A 27,979-nucleotide genomic window follows, 5' to 3' on the forward strand; every position below is an offset into this window, starting at 1 on the left:
TTAACCCAAAAAACAGATGTGCTCGGGAGGGAGACGCTACAGCTATTTAGGTCAGAGTTTGTCTCATTGATATTTTCTGGCATTAAGGCAAGGAGGGGAGGGGGGAGGCAGCACTGTACAGGGAGACAGCTGGTGCAGAAATATGTGTACGGTCCCGTCTGTCTCCATCGGCAGGTGATGAAATGCCAATGCTTGGGTGTGCAGCTGTCGTCCGCTACTCAGCTCCTGGCCACCGAGGGGTGTGTGTGTATGTGTGTGATGCATGTTATGTGCTAATAACTATGTTATAAATGGGAGTTTCAGCACTGACTAGTGCGGTGCGCTGGCTAATTAGTTATTGGCTTGTGTGTGTGTGTGGGCGAGAGTGAATGGCTGTGTATATGTGCTTTGAATCCTAGCAGTAGACTTGCCCTGGCTGTTGCCCTCTGCATCTTAAGTGAGCCTATATGTGACACACACACACACACACTTCTGGTAGTGTCAGTAAATGGCCATCATCCCACTGCATACTGGGTGTTTCCACTCTCATGCCATTATGAATGGGGTGAGGGATAGAGAGAATGACTGGGTCCCTTCACCCCATCTAGACCGTGCTAAATGAGAAATGATTTTCTGCCTCTCCACTCTGTTAACCTCCTAAACCCGAAGGACTTGTCTTTAGACCGCTCACACTCCCTCGCAAGTTCTGCAGTAGTAGCGGCAGGTAGCCTAGTGGTTAGAGCGTTGGGCTAGTGAACGAAAGGTTGCAGGTTCGAATCCCCGAGCTGACAAGGTTAAAAATCTGTCGTTCTGCCCTTGAACAAGGCGGTTAACCCACCATTCCTAGGCCGTCATTGTAAATACGAATTTGTTCTTAAACTGACTTGCCTGGTTAAATAAATATAATGGGAGGGAGAGAGGAAGGAGAAAAGGAATAGAGGAGAGTTGAAAAGCACTTTGATGACGAAAGGGGCTTTTATACATGTGATTAAGAGAAAATGGGACAAAGGCAATGGGAGAATCTCAAATACATTTCCTTGATCCCACACATCCTCTTCTCTCTCCACCTCTTTCTCAACCAATTGGATGAGAAGGCCAGATTGGAGGGACCTCCTGACCTTCTCATCCAATGGGTTTCGGGAAAGAGGCGAAGAGAGAAGGGGAATCAAGGAAATGCAATTGAGATACTCCCGATGACAGGAGAGGGAGAAGAGTCTTTCTCCTGGGCCTAGTAGAGGTTAAATCCCCAGTAAACTGCTGTCTGTGTGAAATGGGAAAACATCTTCATATTATCCTCCCATCTGTGTACCTACTCTCTCTACCACCCTGAGTGTGTGAATTCACTCGGGTGTGTACACACCGCTCCTGCTCTCTGGAGCACACACACACACACACACACACACACACACACACACACACACACACACACACACACACACACACACACACACACACACACACACACACACACACTAAGCAGACACCGCAGCAGAAGCTTGCCTCTTGGTAGCAGGTGTCAGTCAGCTCATTACCCCTGGCAGGGTTGATCATTCTGTTAGAATAGCAATAAGGCACACTTCACTGGAGAGGAGTGGGATGGAGGGAGCAAGCGGGAGATGAGGAATGGCACTGCAGTGAGAAACCCTAGGAAAATGTGTGTTGGTAATGGAGAGATGTCTGTCCTCTGTCCGTACCTGTATATGATTGATGGAGCTGAGGGACTTGCTGTATACTGGGGTGTGTGATCTTTTCTGTCAGTTTATTCAGTTCAGTACGGTGAGCTTAGCTCGTCCTGTGTAGACAAAAGTAGTCACATCCCACAACATTTTGTTGTTAAAGCCTGAATTTAAAATGTATTAAATTGAGCTTTTTTTTTGTGGCACTGGCCTAAACATTACACCCCATGTCAAAGTGGAATGTTTTTTAATTTTAATTTTTACGAATTAATAATTTTAAAAATGCAACTGGTGACTTCAGTCAATAAGTATTCAACCCCTTTTTTAGGCAAGCCTAAATAAGTTCAGGAGTAAACATTTCCTTAGCAAGTCACAAGTTGCCTGGACTGACTCTTTTGTGTGCAATTTGTGTTTAAGAATGGTTGTTGAATGTCTACCTCATCTCCTGTGTCCCCCACAATTATCTGTGAGGTCCCTCAGTCGAGCAGATCATTTCAAACACAGATTTAACCACAGTCCAGGGAGGTTTTCCAATGTCTCGCAAAGAAGGGCACCTATTGGTAGCTATGTAAAAAAATTGACATTGAATATCTCTTTGAGCATGCTGAAGTTATTCAATTACACTTTGGAGGGTGCATCAATACATCCAGTCACTACAAAGGTACCGGCGTCCTTCCTAACTCAGTTTCCGGAGTGAGGAAGGAAACCGCTCAGATTTCATCATGAGGCCAATGGTGGCTTTAAAAACAGAGTTTAATGGCTGTGATAGGAGAAAACTAAGGATGACTGAACATTGTAGTTACCCCACAATACTAACCTAATTGACAGAGGGAAAAGAAGGAAGCCTGTCCAGAATAAAAACATCCTGTTTGCAACAAGACACTAAAGTAATTCTGCAAAAATCTGGCAAAGGAATTAACTTTTTGTCCTGAATACAATGTGTTATGTTTGGGGCAAATCCAATACAACACATTACTGAGTACCACTATCCATATTTTCAATCATTGTGGTGGCTGCATCATGTTATGGGTATACTTATCATTAAGGACTTGAGTTGTTCATGATAAAAATGTAAAGGAATGTAGCTAAGTACAGGTAGAATCCTAGAGGAAAACTTGGATTAGTCTGATTTTCCACCAGACACTGGGAAACGAATTCACCTTTCAGCAGGACAATAACATAAAACACAAGGCCAAATCTACACTGGAGTTGCTTACCAAGACAACAGGGAATGTTCCTGAGTGGCCGAGTTATAGTTTTGACTTAAATCTACTTCCAAGTCTATTGCAAGACCTGACAAATGGTGTCTAGCAATGATCAACAACCAATTTGACAGGGCTTGAATTTTTTTAAAGAATAATGGATGCCCAATCCATGTGTGGAAATCTCATATAGTCAAGGGGTATGAATACTTTCTGAAGGCACTGTATGTTTGGTCCTGACGGTGTACGACTATAGGAGATAAACCTGACAGACTCTACTTTGTGTGTGTGTGTAACGTACAGTACTGACCGTGTGATGTGTACTGACCATGTATGTTTTGTGTTTCTGCACAGATACGACTACAGAGAGATGCTACACAACTCTACTTTCTGCCTGGTGCCCCGGGGCAGACGCCTGGGATCCTTTCGCTTCCTGGAGGCGCTGCAAGTGAGTGGGCCCACACACACACACACACACACACACACACACACACACACACACACACACACACACACACACACACACACACACACACACACACACACAGATTGACTCTACGATACCCGGAGGCACTGCAGTTCAGTGGGCTTCAAACAACACACACTTTTATTTTTTTTAAGTATCCCAGCACCTGTGCTGTCGGGCTGGGAATGAACAGGGATGATATATCATCATCACGATACATACACTACCGTTCAAAACGTTTGTGGTCACTTAGAAATGTCATTGTTTTTGAAAGAAAAGCTCATTCAATGTCCATTTTAAATGAACATCAAATTGATCAGAAATGCAGTGTATACATTGCGACTGACTATTGTAGCTGGAAACAGCAGATTTTTGTTTTAAAGGGAATGTATAGGCGCACAGATCAGTAACCATCACTCTTGTGTTCCAATGGCACATTGTGTTAGCTAAGTTTCTAATTTTAAAAGGCTAATTGATCATTGCAAAAGGGGTTTTCTAATGATGTTAGCACAGCTGAAAACTGTTGTACTGTTTTAAAGAAGCAATTAAAACTGGCCTTCAGACTAGTTGAGTATCTGGACCATCAGTATTTGTGGGTTTGATTACAGGCTCAAAATGGTCAGAAACAAAGAACTTTTCTGAAACTAGTCAAGTCTATTCTTGTTTTGAGAAATGAAGGTTATTCCATGCGAGAAATTTCCAAGAAATTGAAGATCTCGTACAACGCTGTGAATTCCTCCCTTCACAGAACAGCACAAACTAGCTCTAACCAGAATAGGAGTGGGAAGCCCCGGGCCACAACTGAGCAAGAGGACAAGTACATTAGTGTGTATAGTTTGAGAAACAGATACCTCACAAGTCCTCAACTGGCAGCTTAATTAAATAGTACCTGCAAAACACCAGTCTCAACGTCAACAGTGAAGAGGCGACTCCTAGATGCTGGCCTTCTAGGCAGAGTTCCTCAGAGTTCCAGTGTCTGGCATCCCGGAATCGCCTCTTCACTGTTAAAGTTGAGACTGGCGTTTTGCCGATGTGCCACTCAGGAGACCAACTTTCCTCTTTTTTTTTTACAATGCAAGTGCATTTTACTCCCACCCACCCACTCCATTTCATCTCCTCCCCGTATCACAGAACCCTTACACTCTCTTATATTCACACTTCATTACCACACTTGTAAGTGCACACGTACTCCCACTCCATAGGTCTCCTCCAAGTATTGGCCAACCACAGAACACTCACAGACTCATATCTGCTCCTATACCACATGTTTACCATGCACTTTTAAGCACACTTCCTCCCGCTCCATATGCACTTTCCATACACCACTCAACTGCTGCACACTTTTGCCCTTCAGTCCCACCCTATGGTGTTTCCACTTGTCAGATTCCATCCAACCGCTGCACGCTGCGTAACCTTTACCTCACACCTGTCGAACACCTGTCGAACACTTCCTCACTGAGTGCACTTACTCCCACCTCCAACTCTATCTACTATCATGCTCTGAAGTGCTCCGTCATCACCCCTAATATTGGTGCACACTTCTCCACAGAAAGTATACACTTGTCTCTCCCTCTCCTCTCTCCTACGCGTTCACTGACTCATACCACTGAGGCTGGCTCTCCACTCTTCTAGAAAGGAGACGGTGTGTGAGAGAGAACACTTTTAAAAGCCCTGTCTTGTGTATCTCTGTCTTTAGGCAGCCTGTGTGCCTGTGATGCTGAGTAACGGCTGGGAGCTGCCCTTCTCTGAGATCATCAACTGGAACACGGCGGCCGTCATCGGGGACGAGAGGCTCCTGCTGCAGGTACCAACACACACGACACTTCAACCCCTTAACCCCGTCCATCCCTTTAATCCTACACCACCTCCCTCCTGTACTGCTATTGGTTCTACCTGTCTGATTGATGACCGGCATTTATTGGTCAGAGTCCACTCACTGGGTCTCTCGGACCAGGGTCGGGTTCATTAAAGGCACACATGGAACGGGCATTTTGTTATTGGACAAGATCATTTGCCCCCCCCCCCCCCCCCGCTGACTGATTGACCATGGTGCGTTGTCTTACTACATCACCCCAATCCTCTTCCTGCCGTCATCCCCCCTCTCTTTCTAACTGTGTCCCCCTTCCTCACATTCAGATCCCATCCACGGTGCGTTCCATCCATCAGGATAAGATCCTAGCTCTGAGGCAGCAGACCCAGTTCCTTTGGGAGGCCTACTTCTCCTCTGTGGAGAAGATTGTGCTGACCACTCTGGAGGTGAGAGATACATGCGCACACACACCATAAAACACTGAAAGACAGACACACACATGTATAACCAGTTGCGATTTTAGCATGTAAATCTTGGTGGGGCAATCCCCCAAAATTATTTTAGATACATGCCAGCAAATCCACTACACAACACTAAACAATACATTAATTGCACTATAACGATGACAAATGGTACCCACAAACCGTTAGGGCCAACATAAAGCTGTCCCAACAGCAGAGCTTTCTTTTCAGCACCATGGAGTGATTCCTTACCACCGCTACACCTTGTTATCAGAGGTGCCTTGTCTGACAGCGAAACAGTTCATTCAGCCTCATTTACTGGCTTTTTTAAAAACATACCTGATATGGCTGACTTGCTTAAACCAATGTGGTTTCAACTGATAATTGAGATGTGCAAACTATGGCATAAGGGAACAACGAGCAGATAAGAAGCAGTCCGTCATTTCGATTAAGCCTTAATGAGCGAGCCAGGACGGATGTATTCAATATAACTATTTGTTCAGCACTTTTGAAATGTACAGCGACACAATTCACAACTTGATCCGCTCTTACAGTATTCTTCCTGTACACCAAGTCAAAACTGTAGGATAAATGAAGAGTGCATATAAGCAGACAATGAAAGCTGAAGGGAACTGTAGGCTAAGTTATGGAGGGGAAAGGGACCAAATAATTAGGGTGAGGCACATGCTACTATCAACTATCAACTTACTACACAACATACACTTAGTATTACTTTAGCTACAGCATACATATTTCCCTGGCATATTACATAATTTATGCAGCAGCATACAAGACATTTTTGGACTCCCCTTGTGCTTTGCTCACTTGAACAGGAAGGTGGTGCGGTGGTCCTTTGTGGGCAAATTTTGTCATCAAACTTTGTCATCAGTCTGGCATTGTTTGGCTTTATGGTACTTTCAAGGTGGAGGGGGGAATGAGGTCGAATCATGACTTCAGTGATCTTCAGGTTGGAGCTCTAGAAAGAGGCCTGAGTGGCGTTTTTTTTGTTGCCCGAGTTCCCAGTTGTCTTGAACTCACTGAAGTTTGAGATTTCCCAGTTCTGAGTTTCCACTTGTTTTGAACACGGCAGAAGTCATGCTGGATTGACAGCATTGCCAAGGTATTCAACCTTTTCTGGCCCATAGTGTTGCATATTAATTTTTATCCTTTTAAGCTTGGAGAAGAGACCCTTAAACCCAGACTTGGACCACACACACTCTCCACTGAATAGCAGGCTAGGGATTTCTTTGCAAAGCTTGCAGTTAGCCACTGATTCCTTCCAAACCACTCATTGTTGAATTTACGATTTCCAACTTGTTGTGTAATATTTGTCCAATGGCAGATGAGAACCGATATGTTTTATCGGACACACAAATATGATGCTGTTTTGATCAGTCCAATCAAATCTACAGTAAATATAACGTCATTATATATGTGTGTGTGTGTGTGTGTGTGTGGACATGCATGCATACATGCATACACATACATACATACACACATACACACATACACACACACGAGAACCATTATTATATATATCTATATAGGTTTTGTGTCACTTCTCTTGCGTTCAAAGCAAAGTCAGGGTATATGCAACAGTTTGGCTCGTTGTGAACTGTGTGAAGACAATTTCTTCCGAACAAAGACCGTAATTAATTTTCCAGAATTTTACATAACATTGAAGGTTGTGCAATGTCACAGCAATATGTTTTTCTTTATTTTTACTATTTTCTACAATGAGAATACATAAACTATGAAATAACACATGTGGAATCATGTAGTAACTAAAAAGTAGTAAATATATTTTAGATTCTTCAAAGTAGCCACCCTTTGCCTTGATGACAGCTTTGCTCACAAAGCACAAAGTATTTGGCTGTAATTGTAATGTTGCAGGGTGGCCAACCATCCTCCTGGAGATTCCAGGAGAGCTTCTGGGTGTGCAGGCTTTTGCTCCAGCCATGCTCAAACAAACCACATAAACAAATCAGCTGCTCAACAGTACCTTGATAAAGCGGAAAGGGGGATTCCTAGTCAGTTGTGCAACTGAATGCATTCAACTGAAATGTGTATTCCGCATTTAACCCAACCCCTCTAAATCCGAGAGGTGTGGGGGGCTGCCATAATAGTCTTCGGCGCCTGACCGGGTGTGTTTGAGCAGGGCTGGAATAAAAGCCTGCAAATCCAGTAGCTCCAGATGGAGGGTTGACAGACCACATGTTTTATACAGTAGCCTATCAGTGCAGTATTTTACTTGGGGGGGTTTAATGGCAGGAGACATAATACATGAGATTAGAGACCAGCAGCCTTCTATCGTCAATACCAATGATTTAATAATGCTTATTTTGTGAAGTGGTTCCTTGCAGCATACAACACAATTTGTCACCTTTTTGACCCATGATGTTAGACTAATTTTTTTTGGGGGGGGGGGAACAAGCGACTTGAGCTTTCGGACAAGTAAAAAATCTGTCCGACTTGGAAAAGGACAAGTGGCTAAAAAAAGCTTTCTTTCTCCGTCACCTCTATCAATATCTCTCTCTTCCAGAGATCCAATGTTACACTAGCCTCACTGCAATCTCTCGGTTTAGTCCCAAGTCTCTGTTTCATGCTAGACTTACCTTATGCCAGCCAGCCTTGCACACAGACCCCTCACACTAGTTTCAAATGGGTCCCCCTTACCACTCTGAGCACAAGATGTTGGCACACACAAATGCACTCAGCTCCTTGCTCTTTAAAAAAAATCTCCATCCAGTATTTTCCACAACTAGTCAAATTTATTCCACCCATCTGACTTAACCTCCTGAGCAACCAGTAAACATTCCCTGATTTCGAGTTCATTTGCCACGTCCCCTGCATCCATCACGTAAAGAGAGCAAGGGTTGAGGAAATAGGGAATGTTTTTCCTAAACAAATGAGGCATTTCAGTAAGAGAACATTTCAGTCAGAAATGGCTGTAGTTTCGTTGCAGCTTCAGCAACAGGGAAAGCACGAGAAACACTATTCTGTAGTGATCGCTGCAGCAGGGAGGAGAGGGAGACGATGGGTGCTAGTCCCACAGTCACTCGCTGTCTTTTTTTTTTATTACACAGCCCAGCAAGTCTGAGCCCGGCCTGGCAAAATCAAATCAATTGCGGTCGGACTCCCTCGTCATTTGTTTTTCCTAATTATTTTGTCAAACAGGGAGCTTAAAGCATCAGACAAGCTCTGTGCATATAGATTATTTGATTAAAACACATAGGATGAGTCTGTAAAGATGGAAAAAAATATACTTTTTTTTGTCGGACAGCCCTAATGTCTTTTCAACGTCTTTTCAATGCTCATAGTTCAGTGTACACAATGGCATTGCACCAATCTCAAATGTATCCATTTTCTACACAGCCTTGGCGCTAAACCAACCTCTTGCCCCACAATCTATCCATATCTCCATTCTGGGGATTCATGCTAGCCTCCCACCAACCTGGTGGATATCTCTAGTCTGTCCCGCCAATCACCTTTTATCTCTACTAGTCTCAACCTGGGTTCGCTGCTATCACACACACACACACACACACACACACACACACACACACACACACACACACACACACACACACACACACACACACACACACACACACACACACACACACACACACACACACACACACACACACACACACACACACACACACACACACACACACACGTCTCAGTGTCTGGGCCCCGGCTTGGCGGTGGTACCCAGACCTAACTGTGCTGAGGGGGGATTGTAACACGGCACAGCCCGGTGACTTTGCCGTGTTATGTGGCGAATGTGTTCAAGTTAGAAATGAGGGCTAAACGGGAAAGCCAGAGCTAAAAGAGTACGAGAGATTTGGTGGGGGGTTAGAGGGGTGACATATGTAAATGGCGTTGCCTTGGCAGCCCTGAAATAACGAGTGCCATGGTTTATTCATTCGGCGGTGTCTCACTCTCAGCTGCAGATCTAGGCCGATACACACACACACACACACCCATCTCTCTCGACAGATTTAATCTACTCACATACACTCACTCCCTGTCATCCTCTCCAGACTTCACACACAAACCAGCGTCTGTGTGTGGCGGGCGGCTCATTTTGCAAGCGAGAGAACAAGCCCAACCGATCAAGTTGCGTTTCCTGTCAGGACGTTGAGATTGTTTTGACCAATCACAAAGCCAATGGAGCCTTCCCTGTTTCCGCCACATCCCGGCACACCTATTAAACGCACCTGTTATACGGAATTAGCGTTTCCAAAAGAGTGGATTCATGTATCATCCTCCTAATTTGCTAATTGTAGCTGTTGGGAGGCTACATTGTGTCATCACCATGAGTCTCAAGGGGAAGGATTTCAGCCATGCAAGAAAAATACCCCCCCCCATAAGGTGTTAAGGCCCCAGTTTTAAGTTGGTGACAGCATTTTATTGAGAGGCTTAAGGATTCCAAGTTAATCTGTTGGGTGGAGGTAAATTCTTATCGACTGCCCTGAGGAGCCGTAGCAGCGGAAAACTGCCTCTGTCGTTTCTTTCCCCCCGCCTTCGCAGATTCATTTTTATCGCTTTGTCAATATTATTACAGTATTGCACACAGCCGTGATTGCATGGATCTCCAATTACTCAAGCAAAAAGCAATGTGACCTTTAAAATTTTTTTTAAAAAACAGATTGAACATCTCATGGAACGGTGGGGTCTGTGAGGGGACACTTTAAAAACACACACTTTCTGTCTTAATGTTTGTATACCGTTGTATTTAACAATTGTGTGACTGTCGTTGTCTATCAGTGTTTTGTTACTTGTCGTTTTTTGTGGAGCCCAGGAAGAGTAGCTGCTGCTACTGCAGAAGCGTACGGGGATCCTAACAAACAAACAAAGACCCCTCCAGCGGTATGATTACTTCCCGTCTCGAGTCGCCCCTGTCGCTTTCTATCTACAACCACCCGAGACGTTTCACATTGTTGCCAAGCCAACGGCCAAGTCACCCCGCCGCCTAGTCCACCACCGTAGGATTCGATAGAGAGCCATAAAACACGGCGGCAAACCTATCTGTTTTTACGGAAAGCAATTTAGCCCTTGCTCAAGGGCACAGTGGTAATATCTCTTTCTTGCGTGCCTCAATAACACAGCAGAAGCAAATTGCACCCCCCCCCCCACATCTCAGAGAAAGCAACGGGGAAATGGCCGGTCCAGTATTGGTGTTTGGATGTGAGTGACTGGTCTATTTGTGTGGGGAATGAATGAGTGGACTCCTGGAAGTATGTTTTGGGCATAGCTTCTATTTGAGTGACTGACGGGTATATTTGGATGTCTTGTATGTACCGCAGACGTCTCGCAGTGTTACGTGGCTGATACGTTTTTGAGCCTTGCAAAAAAGAAATCAAGTCATGCGGTTGATATTACCCTGTCGCCACCTGTAGTTTTAAACATGGTCAGTCGCCCGACAGGGCTCTCCAACCCTGTTCCTGGAGAGCTACAGTACCCTCCTGTAGGTTTTCGTTTCAACCCCAGTTGTTACTCACCTGATTCAGTTTATCAACCAGCTAATTCTTAGCAACAGGGGCGCTGGATTGGGGTTGGGGTGTGAACCTGCAAGACGGTTGCTCTCCAGGAACAGGGTTGCAGAGGCCTGGATCTGCAACATTCTGAATGGTTCACTCTACTGGACACACCCACCACCGCATTTAATTAATAATATAGACACTAGGGTTATCTGTTTTGAGTGACTGGTGTTTAGTGTCTATATATGAATGTTTTGTTTGGTTTAACCTCCAACCATCCGCTCTTGCCCTCAGATCATCCAGGACCGGGTGCTGCAGCAGGAGTCCAGGAGCACCTTGATGTGGAACAGCCACCCCGGGGGGCTCTTTGCCCTGCCACAGTACTCTGCCCACCTGGGAGACTTCCCCTTCTACTACGCCACCCTAGGTGAGTACTTCTCTCAATCGACCAATCGATCACATGTATTTATGTGGCCTTTTCACGCCAGCAGTTGTCACAGTCCTTTTACAGTTACCCGGTCTAGACCCCAAAGGGCAAGCACAAGCAGAAAAACATGGTCTAGACCCCAAAGGGCAAGCACAAGCAGAAAAACATGGTCTAGACCCCAAAGGGCAAGCACAAGCAGAAAAACATGGTCTAGACCCCAAAGGGCAAGCACAAGCAGAAAAACATGGTCTAGACCCCAAAGGGCAAGCACAAGCAGAAAAACATGGTCTAGACCCCAAAGGGCAAGCACAAGCAGAAAAACATGGTCTAGGGAAAAAAACTCACCACCTCCATCGCATTCGTTGCATGGTAGAACCAGTCGTTCAGTATCTGTGCAACAGCAGTCCTTTATCCAAGACTTCTTGAGCTATAGATATATTAGGGCTACACATGGAAAGTTACCTTGCTCAAAGTTGCCCCACCTAGAATATATCAACTCATTATGTGTTTGGTCAAGTGGGACGTACTACGTACATACAATCTTTGTTATGGGTCGAGTCCTTGTGTCCTCTTAAACATCGCTCTTATCCTATAATATATACTAGCTACTAGCTCCCCTTCAAACATCCTTGAAATGAGAAACCGTTGTTTCCAGAACCTTGACTGCCAGCCGTGACAGTCTTAAACAACTATGTAGCTGACACGCTGTCCCACCTTATCAATTGACTTGTTACAGCGGCTATAACACACCATTACTCAAAGTACCCTTGATTGATGCTCGCATTAGGCCCACTGACACGCCAAGCGTTCAGTCAGTCGGGTGTTCGTTTCACTCGGGGAACACGCCATATACCACTGCGCCGGTTCACCAGCACAAACTGTGCCTCTGTAACAATCGGGTGACCTCAAAGGCCCTTTTTATGTGTCCCAAATGGCTGCTTGTTCCCTAATATAGTGCACTACTGACCAGAACCCTATTGGCCCCGCTCAAAAGATAGGGTGCCATTTTCCTCCGTGTAACTCTATCTTCATCTCGTCGATGAAGTCTGCTCCCTCAATTCACAACCCTTTTGATCGAGTGCCTCGGCGCGAGGCGCCGATATTAAAACAATGACGAGCGCGGATTACCCCGTGGTGAGTTTTTAAAATTTGTTTGTCACAGAGCCGACAATTTAAGCATGTGTACGTTTTTAAAGGGACCCGGGTGGAGTGTTGGATGCCCTCAACGAGACCGATTCTCCGGTGTGTTATCCATGTCGCAATGACACTGAATCCAATCTGTTATTACGAGGAGCCAATAACTCGACTCTACGCAGTTCATCACAATGGTTTGTGTCGTGGATGTGAATATTACACCCAGTGGGATCAGTCATTTAATAAGAAGTCTCCTTTCATCTCGCAAACAATGAGGTCATAATCAGCTGGTTATGTAAGCATGGTCTATAAGTAAATACTAAAACATAACCACCGATAACTACAATGTGAAGACATACAGAGAAGGAACAATTTAGGTCTAGTTTAGAGTGATTTCTCCCAAAATGTTGTGTCATATTTTTTTGCTATGCCTGTGGTAATTGAGGAGACTGAGGATAATGACTTTGAACAAACTGATGGATTTGGAGATATCAAAAGAAATGTCCCCAGAGGAGGCTGAACTTCTGAGAATCACTAATATTTGTCTCTTTGTTCAGTTGTAGAAGACAGTGACGTCAACATCCTACTTTCTGTTTGTCTGTGTTCTAGCCCTCCAGCTGTAACAAATATTATGTTTGTCTGTATTGTAGCTATCAAACCGTACCAGTGATGCTGTACGTTTTGATTTGTGTTATGTTCCAGGTATAAAACCGTACCCCAAGTTCACAGCAGTCATCCATGCAGTCACCCCCCTGGTCTCCCAATCCCAGCCCATCCTCAAGCTGCTGGTGTCTGTTGCCAAATCACAGTACTGTGCACAGGTAAGAAGCCGCGCGCGTGTGCGTGTGGCATGTGCACATTCCTGTGTCCCTTCAATTGGCGAAACTCTCCCGAAACCCAATATTACTCCCACTGGGAGTGATTTCATAGCATTTTTGCCGAGCCAGTTTTTTTAAAATGACACTTCTCCATCACCATTAAAGGACCCAACCTCTCTCTACCATCTCTGAGTTAAGTGCTGTGGATTGAATTAGAGAGGTGGGTATGTACCGATCGGGGAATCTGTCTCCATGGTACCAACTCCATCTCTCTCTCTGTGTGCGTGCCTGTGGCTGTGCGTGTGTGTCCTTCTGAAAGCCCTGTGGCTCAACTGGATACAAGTAGTATTGATCCCTTTGTTGGTTTGAACCAGTGCTGGGGAAATTAAACCAACCCCCCCCCCCGTCGGATGTACTATAATGTGTTACACACACACTCCACCCGAATGCTTCTTAGATGTTTCTTAACATACAGTGGGGTGTGCAACCCTCCCGTCTATAGAAGTGTTTTGTATTTGACCTTCCAGGCTCCCTGTGCAAAGCGGAGAGCCAGGTACATATTAAATTGATCAACATTTTCTATCATCTCGCTCTCAGCCCACTAAGACTTCCATGTTGAGGGGGCCGGGGAAGTGGACGAGGAGGTGGAGAAGAGAGGGATATAAATAATGAACGGGAAGGAGGGAGAGAATGAAAGGGAGAGGGCGGGGGAGAGAAAATTGGGAGCAAGAAAGCCTTTGAGCCGGCTCTGGCAGAGACATGCATGCAGAGATTGTGGACCTCCTACTGTGTGTGTGTGTGTGTGTGTGTGTGCTCCACAGTTTTACAGAGGAGTGGTGTGCGTCTGTCGCTCACATCACTGACACGCACACCTAGACACACTCCCACTGCAACACAAACGGGAACACACTAAACACACATACATACAACCCACTCGAACATGCACACACTCTCCCCTCTCACACACCCACCCACCCAGCTGGCAGGTTGACAGAGACACCATCTGCCTGCCAACTTCTGTCATCATCAGAGGAAAGCAGGAATAGATCCATCTAAGAACTGATTCTTACGTTGCTCTGACAGTGTGTCTTAGCACTGTCCATTCAACACATTGCTGTAAGCATTGCTCATCCCTTTACAAGTCATCATCCATCCAGCCATCGCTCTACCTGTCTCTCTCTCTGCCTGTCGCTCTCTCGTACGCGTTATCGCCCATGTCAGTTGGAGAAAAACAAAAGCATGTGTGTGAGAGATGAAGCGCCGCAGAGGGACCCACCGTATCCCTGTGTAGTCGAACATTCAGGTTTCGTATTGTCCCTCCATTAAACACGTATGTGGCTGGGTGTCAAAAGAGAAGTGGCTCGTTAAGGTTAGCCTAAGGTATAATTACATGTTTAGGGAAGTCTGTCACAACGGTACGGAACACACAGTTCCCATGTATCCCTCATGTAAAACATAGTCTGAGACGGCTATTGTTGAAAAGGTGAAAAGGGATCCCATTCAACAGACGTTTTAGCACTCAATTAAATTTAACTGTGGGGTGTTTGGATGGATTGAAATGTCAGTTTGGAATTAGATAAGGAGAAATGTTGAAGACGTACGGTGGGGGAATGTAGTGGTAATGTGGTTAATAAATAAAAATGCAAATTAAGTGTCATTTTAGAATGTCATATGTGATTCTCATGATCTCTCTCCTGCTCGGTCTCCCTCTTTCTCCCTCTCCTCCTCTCTCCACCTTTACCCCTCCTATCTTCTCAATCACTGTCTCCTCTCTTTATCTCGTCTGTCTTTCTCCCCCCCTCCCCCATCTCTCATCTGTCTCAGATCATTGTGCTGTGGAACTGTGACAAGCCTCTCCCTGCTAAGCACCGCTGGCCTGCCACCTCCGTGCCCGTCATTGTCATCGAGGGAGAAAACAAGGTGAGCTGGGCCGCCATTTTGTTTTCTCTGTGCCCCCAAGTTTCGTTCAATGCCATAATTTTGGCGTGTCTATGCTTTGATCGACTGAAAACTTAACCAGAGTTAATAAACCCAGAGGCCCAACACCGCAACACTTCCGGGAACACTTTGCGAAGAAGACTCGACAGACAAGACCGGGGTTTGTGGCTTGGGAAGTCAATGAGAGAAGTGAAAAATGATTCCTTGGTAGTTTATTTTCTCTATTTCTAAAGACACAACTTATATTCAGTGTCTTAAAGGTGCTGCACATATCATTTATCCCCTGTGTGGAAGCTACAGTGTCTTGCAAAAGTATTCATCCCCCTTGGCGTTTTTCCTATTTTTTTTACCTATTTTGTTGCATGATTTTTTTTTTCTCCATGTAATGGACATACACAAAATAGTCAATTGGTGAAGTGAAATAAATAAAAAATACTTGTTTCAAAAGATTATAAACTTTAAACATCCCACAGAGCACCATTTTAAATGCATTATTAAAAATTGAAAGACTGGCACCACAACAAACCTGCCAAGAGAGGGCCACCCAACAAAACTCAGACCAGGCAAGGAGGGCATTAAAAACCTCTTTGGGCTGAGATCCCGTTAACGGGATCAATATGACAGCAGCCAGTGAAAGTGCAGGGCACCAAATTCTAAAAACAGAAATCCCATAATTAAAATTCCTCAAACATAAAAGTATTTTACTGCATTTTAAAGATACACTTCTTGTTAATCCCACCGCAGTGTCCGATTTCAAAAAGGCTTTACAGCGAAAGCATACCAAACATTTGTTAGGTCAGAGCCAAGTCACAGAAAAACACAGCCATTTTTCCAACCAAAGAGAGGAGTCACAAAAAGCAGAAATAAAGATAAAATTAATCACTAACCTTTGATCTTCATCAGATGACACTCATAGGACTTCATGTTACACAAAACATGTTACACAATACATGTATGTTCTGTTCGGTGAAGTTCATTTATATCCAAAAATCCAAGTTTACATTGGCACGTTATGTTCAGTAGTTCCAAAACATCCGGTGATTTTGCAAAGAGCCACATCAATTTACAGAAATACTTATAATAAACATTGATAAAAGATACAACTATTATGCACAAAATTATAGATACACTTCTCCTTAATGCAACCGCTGTGTCATTATTATTATTATTTCTTTTACTTTACGGAAAAAGCACACCATGCTATAATCTGAGTACGGCGCTCAGAGACCAAAACAACCCAAACAGATATCCGCCATGTTGTGTAGTCAACAGAAGTCAGAAATATCATTATAAATATTAACTTACCTTTGATGATCATCAGAATGGAATCCCAGTTCCACAATAAATGTTTGTTTTGTTCGATAATGTCCATCATTTATGTCCAAATACCTCATTTTTGTTTGCGCATTTAGACCAGTAATCAAAATTAATGACGCGTGATCACTAGGAGCAGACAAAGTCAAAAAGTTATGTTACAGTCCGTAAAAACATGTCAAACAAAGTATAGAATCAATCTTTAGAATGTTTTTATCATAAATCGTCAATAATGTTCCAACCGGAGAATTCCTTTGTCTTCAGAAATGCAATGGAACTCAAGCTAACTCTCACGTGAATTCGCGTCACAAGCTCGTGGCTCTCTGGCAGACCTCTGACTCATTCCCCTCTCATTCTCCCGCACCTCACAGTGGAAGCATCAAACAAGGTTCTAAAGACTGTTGACATCTAGTGGAAGCCGTAGGAAGTCCAATTTGACCCCATAGATACCATGTATTCGATAGGCCAAGAGTTGAAAAACTACAAACCTCAGATTTCCCACTTCCTGGATTTTTTTCTCAGGTTTTTGCCTGCCATATGATTTATGTTATACTCAGACATCATTCAAACGGTTTTAGAAACTTCAGGGTGATTTCTATCCAAATCTAATAATAATATGCATATATTAGCAACTGGGCCTAAGTAGCAGACAGGTTACTCTGGGCACCTTATTCATCCAAGCTACTCAATACTGCCCCCAGCCCAAATAAGTTAATCAGAGAGGCAACAAAGACACCCAAGGTAACCCTGAAGGAGCTGCAAAGCTCCACAGCGGAGATTGGAGTAACTGTCCATAGTACCACTTTAAGCTGTACACTCCACAGAGCTGTATTTTACGGAAGAGTGGCCAGAAAAAAGCCATTGCTTAAAACACGTTTGGTGTTTGCCAAAGGCATGTGGGAGACTCCCCAAACATATGGAAGAAGGTACTCTGGTCAGATGAGACTAAAATGTAGCTTTTTGCCCATCAAGGAAAACGCTATATCGAGTGCAAACCCAACACCTCTCATCACCCCGAACACCCATCCTCACAGTGAAGCATGGTGGCAGCCTCATGCTGTGGGGATGTGTTTCATCGGCAGGGACTGGGAAACTGGTCAGAATAGAAGGAATGGTGCTAAATACAGAGAAATTCTTGAGGGAAACCTGTTTCAGTCTTCCAGAGATTTGAGGGGTTCACCTTCTATCAGGACAATGACCCTAAGCATACTGCTAAAGCAACACTTGAGTGGTTTAAGGGGAAACATTTACATGTCTTGGAATGGCCTTGTCAACGCCCAGATCTCAATCCAATTGAGAATCTGTGGTATGACTTAAAGATTGCTGTACACCAGCGGAACCCATCCAACTTGAAGGAGCTGGAGCAGTTTTGCCTTGAAGAATGGGCAAAAATCCCAGTGGCTAGATGTGCAAAGCTTATAGAGACATACCCCAAGAGACTGGCAGCTCTAAATGAGGCAAAAGGTGTCTCTACAAAGTATTGACTTTGGGGGGTAAACAGTTATGCATGCTCAAGTTTGGTCTTGTTTCACAATAAATATTTTTGCATCTTCGAAGTGGTAGGCATGTTGTGTATATCAAATTTATACAAATCCCCCCCAAAAGTCCATTTTAATTCCAGGTTGTAAGGCACCAAAATAGGACAAATGCCAAGGGGGTGAATACTTTTGCAAGCCACTGTAGGTGAATTGCAACAGCACTAGGCTGTGTTCAAAACAAATTTAGATGGTACAATAATTCTGTACACTAGCCAGTACTTGTTTTCTCACATAAAATGACATTTAGCGAACAGTGTCGAATTTTAGCAACCAGAAATGACAAAGCGATTTCGACATTGGTTGCTTGACCTTATTTCATCTAGATAACATAGCCACACAGTCAAAACAGTTTCCCCATTTTGACAACAAATGCCGCTCTGGCGGGAGAAATTAGTAGGTGAATATCACAGCTAATCGCAGCACTGGTGGGTAGGTAATACTGTGAAACACCAACTATCCACTATAACTGCAAATATATTATGGACATTTTCTTAAATTACAATGGAAAAGTAAAAATACATTATATGTGTAGCACTTTTTAAGTAGCTGAACATGTTTAATATCCAACCTTATGAAATCGACAAACTGACACGTCTTTATTTAGTCAAAAATAACCTTCTATTGAAGGAGCGCCTTCGATTTGACTGCATGCATATGTGAGGTTCGGTGCGACACAATCGTTATACCCGATGATGTGTTTCCGCGCATGAGCTTAACTAGCTGACATCGCCATGACATCGTCTTAAAGTGTGATCAGGGATTTCTATTGGAAAAGCTGTTTCTAGACGTCTTCATACTAAACCATCCTTGACCTTGGAGCTGCATAATGCATATGCATGAAAAGCAGATGTCATAAGCTGACAGCTGACTTTGCAATTCCAAGCCATAAACCGTTGTTTAGGTAAAGTAGGTTGTCGAGGAAATGACCTCTAAAAATCTGTTAGACTACAAAGCGTTGTCAAGATAATCTCCTGTCAGTGTTCAGTAGGGGGTTCGACTAATGTGTCTTGGTCTCTCTTTGCCCTCATCGTGAGAGGTCAAAGTTGACACAGGAAGTGTGATCGGAGTCCGTAGTTTGAGAGGCTGAAGTGGGGGTGTTAGTCAGGCTCACTCTAACACCACAACTTTTGAGCTGTCAATCAAATTGACTGGTTTCTCGCACTCATCAGTCCCAACGGAGCGGGTGGGGTTTTGGTTTCTCTCTACATCTCTGGTTTTCTTATGCTGTCAATCACAGAGGGAGCGTTGTCTTTGGCTGTGGGTCGGCGACAACGGCTGGAGCGGAGTGCCACCCAAGTCTGTGGTTTGTTACGCTTGCGGCTCGCTCGTTGTTTACTGTGGAGGGCCCAGCCAAACGTAGCAAGCCTCTCTGAGCCACCATCCCAGTAGTGGGAAGTATGAGTACAGAAGGAGAGGAGCTATTCCTGGCCTCTCTGGGCTGGCATGGTGGCCATGCGCCCACTGCTTTACGACTCTTCAATTTAAGGCCCAGCGAGCCACCAAGCAGTGTTATTGTGGTTTACACAACACATTTTGTTGGCCCTTTCTCTCACTCTCTCTGTCTTTGTGTCTTTCTTTACCCTCTCTCGCTATACGTCACTGTTTTTCTCTTTCCAACTTTCCTACCCTCTTTCTCTCTTCCCATCTCCCTCTCCTTTCTTCCTCTCCCTCTTTCTCTCCTTCGCCCTCTATCTCCTTCCCTCTCTCTTGCTCTCTGAGGAGCGTCAAAGGCTGATTCCTCCTCTAAGAGCTGACATTCCTAGTGTGTACGAGCCCTCCCAGGCGAACGTGTCACACTTCTAACGTTACAAACCATCTGTGATGGGAACACGTCTCATCCTCCCCCCCCCCCTCTCTTTCGCTCTCCTTTTCCACCACGTCAGTGGGAATGCAAAGAACGGAACGGAGGGGAAGGATTATAATTTTTTGGGGGGCCTGTCTGAGCGACTAAAACGTGGCAAAACGTGGCTTGGAATTGTAGACATTTTCAGTCAGTTGTGTTATTAAGTCGTACTTCTCTGCCACATACAGTTCTACAGCACACAGCGATCTGAGTCATTCGGCTTAGGGTGCCACGGTGTGTTCCGTTTAGGGCACTTTCTGGCAGCGGTCGGTGGGTATGACGTGTTTCGAGGCCACCTGTGTATTTCTGACACATCAGCCTCTGTTCTCTAGCCTCTCTACCCAACGCTTTATGCATTAAACACACACTCCCAACACACAATGTTTTATATAAGTGGCACGTTTTCGGAAAGAACAGGGATTCTTGGAATGACCCGACCTTCAGGGCCGAGTCTTTCTCCCGAGACAAGTTATGAGGAAATGGGTGGCTGTTACATAAAGTGTTTGAATGGGGGGGTGCGTGTGTAGCGTGTGCAGTTCTCTGGCTGAAAGTGAGGCTGTGTGCATGTGTGGGAGGTTTTTGTTTTCTAGTGAATATACAGTACCAGTCAAAAGTTTGGACACCTACTCCATTCAAGGGTTTTTCTTTATTTTTACTATTTTCTACCTTGTAGAATAATAATGACATCAAAACTATGAAATAACACATATGGAATCCTGTAGTAACCAAAACATTGTTAAACAAATCAAGATTATATTTGAGGTTCTTAAAAGTGGCCACCCTTTGCCTTGATGACAGCTTTGCACACTCTTGGCATTCTCTCAACCAGCTTCATGATGTAGTCACCTGGAATGCATTTCAAATAAACAGGTGTGCCTTGTTAATTTGTGGAATTTCTTTCTTTAATGCGTTTGAGGCAATCAGTTGTGTTGTGACAAGGTAGGGGTGGTATACAGAAGATATACCTATTTGGTGAAAGACCAAGTCCATATTATGGCAAGAACAGCTCAAATAAGCAAAAATAAATGACAGACCATCATTACTTTAAGACACGAAGGTCAGTCAATGTCGAACTTTTCAAGTGCAGTCGCAAAACCCATCAAGCGCGATGATGAAACTGGCTCTCATGAGGACCGACACAGAAAGGAAGACCCAGAGTTACCTCTGCTGCAGAGGATATGTTCATTAGAGTTACCAGCCACAGGAATTGCAGCCCAAATAAATGCTTCACAGAGTTCAAGTAACAGACACATCTCAACATCAACTGTTCAGAGGAGACTGCGTCAATCAGGCTTTCATGGTTGAATTACTGCAAAGAAACCACCACTAAAGGAAACCAATATATAAGAAGAGGCTTGATTGGGCCAAGAAACATGAGCAATGGACATTAGACCGGTGGAAATCTGTCCTTTGGTATAATGACTCCAAATTTTAGATCTTTGCTTCCAACCGCGGAGTAGGTGAACGGATGATCTCCACATGTGTGGTTCCCACCACGAAGCATGGAGGAGGTGTGATTGTGTGGGGGTGCTTTGCTGGTGACACTGATTTAGAATTCAAGGTACACTTAACAAGCATGGCTACCACAATTGTATTTGCATCCTACCCTTGCAGTGGGCTGTTATAATAATATATGCCATTTAGCAGATGCTTTTATTCAAAGCGACTTAGTCATGCGTGCATACATTTTACATACGGGTGGTTCCGATAATCAAACCCTCTTTCCTGGTGTTGCAACCGCCATGCTCTACCAACTGAACTACTGAGGACAGTGTGCTGAACCTGTGTGCTCTCTGTCTCCCTTTGCAGGTGATGAGCAGTCGCTTCCTGCCCTACGAGACCATTGTCACCGACGCTGTGCTCAGTCTGGATGAGGATACGGTGCTCTCGACCACAGAGGTTAGTGTTCCTCCACACATCACTAAGGATACTGCCTACTACTGTGTTGGAATGGGGGAGTACTTTATTTCTAGTGCGCTAGTACTCTCCGCTGCTTTTCTACCCTTGAACTCTTTGCTTTTCTAAACTCACCTCACTCTACCTCATGCTGTTCTTTAAAAAATAGTTTTTGTGGCCACTCTCTCCCCATGTAGCTCCCCAGTCTATCCCTCTTCTCTCTTTCGCTCCTCTCTCTTCAAATCGAGCTTTATTTGTCACATGCGCCGAATACAACAGGTGTAGACCTTACCATGTACAGGTTACAGAGTCAATGTGCGTAACTACAGGTTAGTCGAGGTCATTTGTACATGTAGGTAGGGGCGAAGTGACTATGCATAGATAATAAACAGTGAGTAGCAGCAGTGTAAAAAATGGGGGGGTGTCAATGTAAATATTCCAGGTGGCCATTTTGATTAATTGTTCATTGTTCAGCAGTCTTATGGCTTGGGAGTAGAAGCTGTTATGGAGCCTTTTGGACTCTTTACCTGCCGTGCGGTAGCAGAACAGTCTATGACTTGGGTGACTGGAGGTCCTGGATGGCAGGAAGCTTGTCCCAGGGATGTACTGGGTCATACGCACTACCCTCTGTAGTAGAGGTCGACGAATCTATGATTTTTCAACGCCGATACCGATTATTGGAGGACCAAAAAAGCAAATACCGATTAATCAGACTTTTTTTTAAATATATTTTTTTTTACAAATATTTTTTTTGTAATAATGACAATTTCAACGATACTGAATGAACACTTATTTTAACTTAATATAATACATCAATAAAATCAATTTAGCCTCAAGTAAATAATGAAACATGTTCAATTTGGTTTAAATAATGCAAAAACAAAGTGTAAAAGAAAGTAAAAGTGCAATATGTGCCATGTAAGAAAGCTAACGTTTAAGTTCCTTGCTCAGAACATGAGAACATATGAAAGCTGGTGGTTCCTTTTAACATGTGTCTTCAATATTTCCAGGTAGAAGTTTTAGGTTGTAGTTATTATAGGAATTATAGGACTATTTCCCTCTATTCCATTTGTATTTCATTAACCTTTGACTATTGGATGTTCTTATAGGCACTTTAGTATTGCCAGTGTAGCAGTATAGCTTCCGTCCCTCTCCTCGCTCCTACCTGGGCTCGAACCAGGAACACATCGACAACAGCCACACTCGAAGCAGTGTCACCCATGCAGAGCAAGGGAAACAACCACAGGCTCAGAGTGACGTTTGAGACGCTATTAGCGCGCGCTAACTAGCTAGCCATTTCACATCGGTTACACCAGCCTCCTCTCGGGAGTTGATAGGCTTGAAGTCATAAACAGCGCAATGCTTGTCGCACAACGAAGAGCTGCTGGCAAAACGCACGAAAGTGCTGTTTGAATGAATGTTTACGCGTCTGCTTCTGCCTACCACCGCTCAGTCAGATACTTGTATGCTCAGTCAGATTATATGCAACTCAGGACACGCTAGATAATATCTAGGAAGATCATCAACCATGTGTAGTTAAATAGTGATTGTTTTTTATAAATAAGTTTAATGCTAGCTATCAACTTACCTTGGCTTACTGCATTCGCGTAACAGGCAGTCTCCTTGTGGAGTGCAACTAGAGAGAGGCAGGTCGTTATTGCGTTGGACTAGTTAACTGTAAGGTTGCAAGAATGGGTCCCCCGAGCTGATAAGGTGAAAATCTGTCGTTCTGCCCCTGAACGAGGCAGTTAACCCACCGTTCCTAGGCAGTCATTGAAAATAAGAATGTGTTTCTTAACTGACTTGCCTAGTTAAATAAAGATTTTTAAAAATCGGCACCCAAAATACAGATTTCCGATTTGTTATGAAAACATGAAATCGGTCCTAATTAATCGGTCGACCTCTACTCTGTAGCGCCATACCAGGCAGTTATGCAACCGGTCAGGATGCTCTTGATGTTGCAGCTGTAGGTGTTGTCGTGCACTCTTCACAACTGTCTTGGAGTGTTTGGACCATGATAGTTTGTTGGTGATGTGGACACCAAGGAACTCTCGACCTGCTCCACTACAACCCGTCAATGTTAAAGGGGGCCTGTTCAGCCCGCCTTTTCCTGTAGTCCAAGATCACCTCCTTTGTCTTGCTCACATTGAGGGAGAGGTTGTTGCCCTGGCACCACACTGCCAGGTCTCTGACCTGCTCCCTATAGGCTGTCTCATAGTTGTCAGTGCTCAGGCCTACCGCTGTTGTGTCATCAGGAAACTCTCTCTTTCCCTGCCGGTCTCTATCTTTCCACTACATCTCTCAACCCGCTTTCTCTTTGCCCCCCTCTCGGTGTAGCGGCCATCCAGACTGGGCTCAGCTCAGCTCTGTTCTGCTGGTAGGGATAATGATGTCACCGTTGGTGTGACTCCAGGGCCCTCGGCGCTTTGTGTGGTGCTGTGTGAGCACAAGGACCAGTGGTATAGTGCTATTTTTTGGGGGGTGCGGGAGTGCAACACAAAACATATGTAAATGACATCATTTCCTCCAAGTTTGTACCGACAGATGTAGCCAATTGAATAGCCTATCATTTATAGAATGTGCATAAAATGCATCCTCCAATTGCAAAGTCTGTCTATGACCACACACATTGTCTAAAGCACATTTTCAATTTTTTAACACCTTCAAACACAAAGTTAGGCATAGCAGGCTACTTAATCAAAATAGGCAATGGTATTTCTTCACGTTTTTATTTTTACCGGTGAAACGTCCAAACTTAATCAGTTTCATGAATTACTGTTTTGGTGAGTGAATTAGAGTAGATGGTGCTAACAAACTATTAGCCTTTCTTGTATTCTGTTTCAACCAAAGCATAAATCCTGCCCTCGCTGTTGAGTTTTGTTGCTTGATTTAAAAAAAAAAGACTATTCTGCTTCAGCTAACCATCCTTAACATATAATTAGAGATGAGAAGGTGTTTGGGGTGTAACGGTAACCTTATAGTCCTGCTAGGCTATTATATTAGGTTCTGTTATGTAACAAGCACATTAATCATTATGCGATCTTGTAAGACATGATTCAGCTTTGATCCCTCTTTACTAAACGAGCGCCATTGTGAGACATGATCATTTTCTATTTGAAACAATAAGTGTTCAGTATTACTGTTAGGCGTAAGGAAACGGATCTTGATGAGAACTAATTTTAAGTGGCACTGAATGGACCGCGCCAGGATCGCGCAATGATGTTAGAGAAGTTAAGTGGTGCTGAAGGCTCTGCCATCCGGCCAGTTCAGGAACAAACAACAATCATTTTTTCTTTTTTGTTATATCATTGCACTGTTTGCGAGGACCGCTTTATTGCGAGTAGGCGTTTCATTGTTTTGTGTAGCGTCCACGCTACAGAGACGGAGCACCACTGCACTGCGCTCCGGCAGCAATACACGCCTGCCAGGGACCAAGGCTGGCTGGCCCTATGAGAGTACAGCGGTAGGGAGAGAGAGCGAATGAAAGTAGAGAGCGCTCCAAGCCTCCCTCTCTCACTGCTTCGCTCTGTGTCACTTTTGTCCCACATGCAACTTTCTCTTCCTCCCGCTGTTATATACTGTAGTACGTAGCCATCTCCCCTTTCTCTCTCATTTTTTATCTCTAGCAGTTTCTCTATTGCGCTCTTTCTCTATCCTTCTGTCCCTCCCACTCCTTGTGTTTTTTTTTACAACTTCTTGCTCTCCCCATCTTCCTCTACATTGCTCTCTGTCTGATTGTCATCTCTAATCGAGTTGTGATCCCCTGCAAATTGAGGAACTCGCCATTGTGGCTATTTAAATGGATGTGCTGTTTAATTTCTCCGTCCTAGGGTGGCTTTTCTCTTCATTCCTCGAGCACAAGAGTTTGGCATAACACCATGAGAACACAGATGTTGCCGAGACGAGGTTTTGAGTGGGAGCCCATAAAGGCTGTTTTTGTGGCGACCATGTGGTTGCGTTATTACACACTCTTAATTTAGTCTCTGGTGGAGGCACTCTATTCGTCCAAAATGGCACCCTATTCCTGACATAGAGCACTACTTTTGACGACAAAAGTAGTGCACTATATTGGGAGTAGGGTGCCATTTGGGACGTAGACTCTGTTTTTTCTGGCAGCTGCTGGAACCAGCCAGACTCCGTCTGATGTTTTCTCTAATTATTTGTTTAAATGCTTTGATCAACCAGCGAGAGGTCAGCCAACTGCAGGGGGCTTTTGAAAACACTTTTTTTGTCATGTCTGTGTGTTATGAGTTGTAATTGTGTGCGGGGGACTCGAGGGGGGTGTATCTGTCTATGCCTATGCACATGTAGCGAATGTGCATTCATTATGTATGTGTGTTGAAGGGATACGTCAGGATTTTGGCAATAAGGCGCTTTATCTACTTTCCCAGAGTCCGATGAACTCGTGGATACCATTATGTGTCTGCGTGCAGTTTGTTGCTAACTAGCATCAGCTCAATGACTTGAAGTCTATGGTATCTGCTAGCAAGTCATTGCGCTAACGCTAGTTAGCATTGACGCGTGAATCCCCCGCTAACTTCTTTCACACTGAACACAGACATTAAAATGGTATCCACAAGTTCATCTGACTCTGGGGAAGTAGATAAAGGGTCTCATTGCCAAAATCCCAAAGTATCCCTTTAATAACCTGTCGCTTTGTCTTCCTCCTCAGGTGGACTTTGCCTTCACGGTGTGGCAGAGCTTTCCAGAGAGGTTGGTGGGCTACCCGGCCCGGAGCCACTTCTGGGACAGTAACAAGGAGCGCTGGGGCTACACTTCCAAGTGGACCAACGACTACTCCATGGTGCTGACCGGAGCTGCCATCTACCACAGGTACTGAAAGCTACAGTACAAGCTCTGGGGTGAATGTTCCCTTAGGTATAGATCTAGGATAAGCTTCCCCTCCCCAATTCTTTAGCTTAACCATTAGTAGGGTAATGCAAAACTTACGCAAGATCAGTGTCGAGGGCCAAATTCACCCTAATATACAGTACAACACTACCAGCAGTGGTTGACTTGGACTGAAATACAGTGGCTTGCGAGGGAGGATATTCACCCACCTTGGCATTTTCCCTTGTTAGCTTACAACCTGGAATTAAAATGTATTTTTGTGGGATTTGTATCATTTGATTTACACAACATGCCTACCACTTTGAAGATGCAAAATATTTTTGGTGGTGAAAGAAACTAACTTAAGCGTGCATAACTATTCACCCCCCCCCCCCCAAAAGTCAATACTTTATAGAGACACCTTTTGCAGCAATTACAGCTGCAAGTCTCTTGGGGTATGCCTCTATAAGCTTGGCACATCTAGCCACTGGGATTTTTTCCCATTCTTCAAGGAAAAACTGCTTCGTCTCCAAGTTGGATTGGTTCTGCTGGTTTACAGCAACCTTTTAAGTCATACCACAGATTCTCAATTGGATTGAGGTCTGGGTGTTGACTAGGCCATTCCAATACATTTACATGTTTCCCCTTAACCCACTCGAGTGTTGCTTTAGCAGTATGCATAGGGTCATTGTCCTGCTGGAAGGTGAACCTCCGTCCCAGTCTCAAGTCTCTGGAAGACGAACGGTTTCCGTCAAGATATTCCACGTATTTAGTGCCATCCATCATTCCTTCAATTCTGACCAGTTTCCCAGTCCCTGCCGATGAAAAACATCCCCACCGTGTGATGCTGCCACCACCATGCTTCACTGTGAGGGTGGTGTTCTCGGGGTGATGAGAGGTGTTGGGTTTGTGCCAGACATAGTATTTTCCTTGATGGCCAAAAAGCAAAAGTCTAATCTGACCAGAATTCCTTCTTCCATATGTTTGGGGAGTCTCCCACATGCCTTTTGGCAAGCACCAAACATGTTTGCTTATTTTCTTTTCTTTAAGCAATGGCTTTTTTTCTGGCCACTCTTCCGTAAAGCCCAGCTCTGTGGAGTGTACAGCTTAGTGGTTCAATGGGCAGATACTCCGATCTCTGCTGTGGAGCTTTGCAGC

At 44.4% G+C, this 27,979-nt stretch overlaps 1 protein-coding gene across 2 annotated transcripts in view; it reads left to right on the plus strand.

The window, feature by feature from the left end:
- Window positions 1-27,979, plus strand: part of LOC124043639 (exostosin-1b-like) — a 99,090-nt gene that overhangs the window by 61,490 nt on the left and 9,621 nt on the right. For both annotated transcript variants that reach the window (XR_006840356.1, XM_046362432.1), the window contains exons 2-9: window positions 3,212-3,305; window positions 5,020-5,127; window positions 5,460-5,579; window positions 11,378-11,510; window positions 13,347-13,465; window positions 15,287-15,382; window positions 21,905-21,994; window positions 26,664-26,824. Coding sequence is in view for 1 of the 2 variants with exons in the window: in XM_046362432.1 (XP_046218388.1) it covers window positions 3,212-3,305; window positions 5,020-5,127; window positions 5,460-5,579; window positions 11,378-11,510; window positions 13,347-13,465; window positions 15,287-15,382; window positions 21,905-21,994; window positions 26,664-26,824 (921 nt within the window). In the remaining variant the exon portion in view is untranslated. The remainder of the gene's footprint in view (window positions 1-3,211; window positions 3,306-5,019; window positions 5,128-5,459; window positions 5,580-11,377; window positions 11,511-13,346; window positions 13,466-15,286; window positions 15,383-21,904; window positions 21,995-26,663; window positions 26,825-27,979) is intronic.

The sequence above is a fragment of the Oncorhynchus gorbuscha genome, linkage group LG09, assembly GCF_021184085.1.
Source record: "Oncorhynchus gorbuscha isolate QuinsamMale2020 ecotype Even-year linkage group LG09, OgorEven_v1.0, whole genome shotgun sequence".
NCBI classification, from domain to species: domain Eukaryota; kingdom Metazoa; phylum Chordata; class Actinopteri; order Salmoniformes; family Salmonidae; genus Oncorhynchus; species Oncorhynchus gorbuscha.